Source organism: Hyaena hyaena, unplaced genomic scaffold (assembly GCF_003009895.1).
Source record: "Hyaena hyaena isolate Hyena2069 unplaced genomic scaffold, ASM300989v1 scaffold_2266, whole genome shotgun sequence".
NCBI lineage: Eukaryota > Metazoa > Chordata > Mammalia > Carnivora > Hyaenidae > Hyaena > Hyaena hyaena.
The window spans coordinates 62,805-68,974 of NW_024082900.1; the positions used below are offsets into that span (position 1 = coordinate 62,805).

Below are 6,170 nucleotides of genomic sequence, written 5' to 3' on the forward strand. Positions count from 1 at the left end.
AACAATCCTAGATTTCTCTCCAAAATTTTTTTTCAAAATTTACTTGGCTTACAAAGTATGCCTACATACTTAGGGACATATGTGTGGGTTTTGTTTTGGGGCAAAAACCAGTCAGGAAATTTGAATGCCTTCTGGTAAGTGTGAGTAGGCCATGCTGCCTTTGAGAATGACTTACTCAGCAGAAAGAAATCTTCATAATGAAGATTTCATTAGCAGATAAAACATAATTTGACTAATGACCACACTGTTGTTTCCAGGTGCTGCTATAATTTAAATGTAGCCCACTGCACTAGATAATTTAAAAAAAATTTTTTTAATGTTTATTTATTTTTGAGAGAGAGAGAAACAGAGAATGAATGGGGGGAGGGGCAGAGAGAGACAGAGACACAGAATCGGAAGCAGGCTCCAGGCTCTGAGCTGTCAGCACAGAGCCCAGTGCAGGGCTTGCTTGACCTCACGAACCATGAGATCATGACCTGAGCTGAAGTCAGACGCTTACCTGACTGAGCCACCCAGGTGCCCCTAAATAAATGATTTTTTTATTTAACTTTTCAGATGATCTTAAATTCCATCAGCCTGGGAAGGGGGAGGGAAAAAGAGAGAAAGAGATCATTGAAGAAAATGGCTATCAAGTTTAGGTTTTATTGCATATGATTTTTTAAAAAGAAACGAAAAATTCCATGTTCAAATGTTGATGGTTTGAAGAAGGAGTTTTTTGAGTTTGACATTTAACAACTTGATTTGCTGCATATCAAATAAACTGGAATATATTCGAGAGTGGTCAGCTGGGATGCTTTAAATATTCTTGTGGTGCTGCTTTCTAGCTTTTGATGAATATAGAAATATTAGCCAGAAGGACATTGAGGACAGCATAAAAGGAGAATTGTCTGGGCATTTTGAAGACTTACTGCTGGCCATAGGTAAGCCCTTGAGTGTTTATAAACTGAGTTACTTTGCACTTGTTTTAAATTGATGTGATTAGCTCCTTTCCTATAAGAATCCTGACTGCTCCATTTTTATGCTCCCATACCCCCTAGCACAGTCCATGGGGCACAAAATATGCTCAACAGATGCATGAAGCAGTTATCTTTTTAGGGTTTATTTTGCCGTTTAACTTTGTATTGGTTTGTCACCACACTTGGTTTGTAAACTCCCTGAAAGAAGAAAATATTACATTTCTATTTCCATTTTTATTGAGGCTTGTTGAAAGACTGAGCACCTAAGCCAATTTAGCAATTCATCATATTTGGTTATTTTGGGAATATATCAATGTCTTCCCAAAGCTGAGCCCAGGTCAGAGCGATAGGTCTCTCTCTTGGCCATGCTAACAGGGAGTATCGAACAAAAAGTCAGTCACAGGCCAAATCTGTTCCTAGAGATATGTGAATTAACAAGCAGACACACAACACTGTTATATAAGTGGATGGGTCTTCTCAATGAGGTCTCTGCAGTCTTCAGACCCAAGTTATTTATCAGCAGTCAAAGATGCTAGAAACAGAGCAACGGTACAGCCTAGGGAGTTATCGATGTAAGCGTAGGTGTTGGTGTGTCTGGGACCTGGAGATGAGTCAGCTGCTGTGGGAGTTTCTTTGGCAGGTAATTTTATTTTCCCCATGAGTAAAGACAATTACTGTATGAGAGCTCTATGCAAATATGATGTGATAAGCCTTTGAAATTCAGGTGAAGCATTCACCTCTTCATTCCAAATAAAAGCCAGTGGTGATGCGGGGGTAGAGTGGTATGGTTACTCAAAGAATCTTTTTAAAAAACATATTACCATAGATTAACTCAATTTCCATTAAATGAAACTGAAAATTACTTTGCTTTTTATAACAGTCCATTGTGCCAGAAACATGCCTGCCTTTTTAGCCGAAAGACTACATCAAGCTTTAAAGGTTGGTCTGGAAATTTCATATACATTCTTATTCTCCCTCAAGGAGAATATAAAAAATATCGCATAATATTGATGGAATTTCATGTGTCTTTTCTCCTTTGATGAGTTCTCTTTGGTAGCTAAATTGTCTACTAATTTGTCTCACAGGTAGATAGAGAGTTTCCTAATCATTAGAGAGATAGGTACAGTGATGTGTTGACTAAATCATTTCCCCCACTTCACAGTAACTGCAGGCAGTAAAAGTTGTTTTAAAGCACCAAGCCTCAAGCCTGACCCATTAGATCCAGGGGCCTCTGAGGCTGCCTTTCTTAAAATAAACCAAGTTGAGCTAGTAGCCTTTCATGCTATAGAAACCCTGCATTTCCTTGTCTCTTTACTGCTGTTAGATGGCGAGGTCTCTGAGTACAGGTGTTTTTCCAGCTTTTTTCTGTCCTCAGACCTTTGCACTGAGCCTGGCACATTAGAAGATACTTACTTCAGTCTCTTTACTGGAAATTTCCTATAAAGGTCCAGATGTGCCTTCAAAGTTTTGTTCAAAATGAACACACTGTGTCCCTCACCTCACCCAGAAGTGCTCCCTGTCCTGTGTTTAGTCACCTCATGGATAACCCCACCAGGAACTAGCCTTGCCCTACTCTCTGAAGTTAATACCATTTACCCCATCCTCTGTGCCTCAGCCACCTTGGCCTTCCTTCTGTCCTTGACTATGCCAAGTATCTTCCCACATCAGAGTCTTGGAGTTTGTTGCCTTCTCTCCCTGGAAGGTACCTTCTCCAGATCTACCTCTGGCTGGCTCCTTCTCATCTTTCAGGTCACCTCCTGAGAGAGGCCTTTCCTGACTAAACAGATCAATTTGCTTCCATTCAGTCACACTCCATTATGTAATTCTTATTACTCTTTACATAAACATGTTAATTTTCTTTACTGTCCATCTCCATCCATTAGAATGTAAACTCCATGCAAATAGAGGTATAATCTGTGCTGTTCACTACCATATGCACAGTACATGGAACAATGTCTGGTATCTAATAGATGTTCAGTAAGTGTTTGTTGAATGAATGAAGAAATGAATAGTGTCAATATCTGTCTAACTGCTCAGCAAGAAATTTTATACTTCTCTCCCTCCTTTATTCTCCCCAAATGATACATCTCTTAAGTTTTGTCAATCTACCTTTATAAGTACCTCTTAAATCCACCCATATTCTCCATTCCTACCACCATTATTCTAGGTCAGGCCATCATGAGTTCTTCGATTGTTACGCAGTCACCCCTGGATGGGTCCCAAAGCTCATAGTCTCATTCTGTTCTCTTCATCACACTCTTGCCCTGCAATCTCACCTTCACACAGCTGTCAGAGGGATTTTCTGAAACACAAATCTGATCTGGTCTCAACACTATCATGTTCAACAGATTCCAATTGTTCTTCACATCTGGAATAAAGTCAGAATTTCATTTCATAGTTTACAGGATCCAGCCTTTCAGACACATTACTTGCTGTTCTTCCCCATTATTTATGCACCCTTGAATGTGGCATTTCATGCATGCTGTCTCCTCTCTTGTAACATCTTTTTCCCCTCTCCACATGAGCCTTACCTTCTCTTCCTCTGGCTGATTATTTAGGCCCCAGCTAAAATATCGGTTTCTCAGACAGGCCTTTCCTAATTCCTGATCTATTTTAGGCCCTCCTTACATATGCTCCCACAGTACCCAATATTTCCCATCTGTTGGATTATATTGTAATGGCCTATTTTCTTGCCTGTATCCTTTACGAAACTGAAAGCTTAAAAGGGGTATCTCATTTCTGTTTTCAACGTTTGGCATGGTGATGGCATAGAGTACATGCTCAATAAATATTTCATGAATATATGAATGATAAAGTTTGATGACAAATGAGTAAAGAAGAACACTGTTGTTGCATATTTTCTATAAATATAGATCTATATGTTGTTTTGTGGCCAGTGAGATTTGTATTGTGGACACCTGTATTTCTTAACAGGGTGCTGGAACTGACGAGTTTACTCTGAACCGAATAATGGTTTCCAGATCAGAAATTGACCTTTTGGACATTCGAGCAGAGTTTAAGAAGCATTATGGGTATTCCCTATATTCAGCAATTAAAGTAAGTCTCCTCTTGAAAGCAGCAAAACACATATTGCCTTTCTCTACTCATCCTCTTTCCTGTATACTCCGTAAACATAGAGATGTGTGACTGAATTTTCTCTCTCCCTGTCAATGCACCAGTGTGTTTTCTGAGTTTAAAATAGTGATGGTATAGAGGTGCGCCTGGGTGGCTCAGTCTGTTGAGCATCCAACTTTGGCTCAGGTCATGATCTCACAGCTCACGAGTTTGAGCCCTCTGCGGGGCTCTGTGCTGAAAGCTCAGAGCCTGGAGCTGGCTTCAGATTCTGTGTCTTCCTCTCCCTCTGTCCTTCCCCCATTCATGCTCTCTGTCTCTCTCTGTCTCTCAAAACTGAATAAATGTTAAATGAGCATTGGGTGTTGTATGTAAGCGATGAATCATGGGAATCTACCCCCAAAACCAAGAGCACACTATACACACTGTATGTTAGCCAATTTGACAATAAATTATATTAAAGAAAATAAAGAAAAATAAAGTGCACAATTTGAGGAATTGAAAAAAAATTTTTAAATAGTGATAGCATAAAAAAACAAATGAATGAATGAACAAACAAATAAATACTATTAGTAACAAAATGTCTCCTAAAAATAGGAGATTATTTTTCAACACCAAAATCCTGGGCACATAACAGACACTCAACATTTTCTTTTAGGTTTAGTGGCCATTAATTAATTGTTCTTCTTTTGTGAATTTATATGCAAGTCAATTACCTATATTTTATATTGTAGTATTCTTATTTACTTCAATTTTTCTTTATGACAATAGAAGTAAAGAAAAATACATGTTTAAAATTTCCTATTTCTAACAAGTATAGTTGACATACAATTTCCCATTCATTGCAGGCATGCAGCATAGTTAAATCTCCTCTTGTTTTACTCAAAATACAGAGAGCATGGTTCTGCACTCTGGAGCTCTTTTCATTTCAGTTTATAGGAAGTTTTCTCATTCTTTTTGACAACTGCACATCACTCCATTGTTTATGTATTTGCACCCACCATATCAAAAGATGTTTCCAGTTTCTTGTTGTTATAAGCAATTAAACAATGTTGTGATATGCACACCCAATTTCATGAGTGGCAAGTGTATCTAAGGGATACATGCATCAGTAGGATTGCTGAGGCAGTTGTAAATACATTTGTAATCTCGGTAAATGTTACCAGCGGACTTCCCTTTGCACATCATGTAGTCAGCTAGATTCATCCACCAAAACAAATCCTTTTTTTCTTTTAGTCAGAGCTTTTGTTTTTACACTAAACCTTTGCAGAAGGAGAGGCATGGTGAAGTTGAAATCGGGGACTTATTCAACAAGGCAGCTCTCCGACTGTGCCTGGGGCTTAGCACAGATTTCATCAGTTCACACTCAAAGCTATTTGAATCGATTCTGACACATCACAATAGTTTCAATCAACACAGGAAGATTTAATAATGTTAACCATATTGTACTTACTAAGGCAGAAAAGTAGACTCATACATTTTATAAAGATTGCCAGTAACAAGGTTGAAACATAAAGAAGGCCTTCAGTTCACCCTCAGCAAACTGGAAAATTAAATTAACCATTAGTTCTCCCTATCACAGTAGTCTGGCTAATTGAGGCTTATTATATTAGGAAATATCTAAACTATGCCTGCCGTGACAGAAAAGAAAAATCCATAGCTAAAGAATTCAGTTTGTAATTTAAAATTATATAAGGTTTTTTCATTTCTATCACCTACGGTACATTTTTTAAAAAATGAAATGTGACGGTTGGATCGGGGGGAAAAAGTAGAGAGCGTAATTACACTATTTCAAATAATCAATAAATATAAAACATATTTACCAAAGGTCAAAGACCTATCTCCCCCAAAATTCCAGGCTTGGATAGACTCATAGGTTTGGCGAAACTTCACCAAACTTCCAAAGAACAAATCTTTTTTCTTTTTTGTAATTTTTTTTATTTTTTTTACAAATAGTTTTGTGTCAAATTGGTTTCCATATAACACCCAGTGCTCATCCCCACAAGTGCCCTCCTCCATGCCCATCCTCCCCCCTCCCCCCCACATCCATCAGTCCTCAGTTTGTTTCTCAGCATTCAAGAGTCTCTCATGGTTTGCCTCTCTCCCTTTCCCCCACCATTTCCCCCCTTCTTCTCCCCCATG

The 6,170-nt window shown here is 38.5% G+C and overlaps 1 protein-coding gene across 1 annotated transcript in view; it reads left to right on the forward strand.

Moving 5' to 3' along the window:
• ANXA3 (annexin A3) overlaps positions 1 to 4,013 on the forward strand; it is a gene marked incomplete at its 3' end in the record, with an annotated part of 45,243 nt that extends 41,230 nt beyond the window's left edge. Inside the window, exons 10-12 of the mRNA XM_039225511.1 lie at positions 825 to 920; positions 1,837 to 1,895; positions 3,891 to 4,013. Of these exons, the coding sequence (XP_039081442.1) occupies positions 825 to 920; positions 1,837 to 1,895; positions 3,891 to 4,013 (278 nt within the window). The remainder of the gene's footprint in view (positions 1 to 824; positions 921 to 1,836; positions 1,896 to 3,890) is intronic.
• Between the last annotated feature and the right edge of the window lie 2,157 nt (positions 4,014 to 6,170).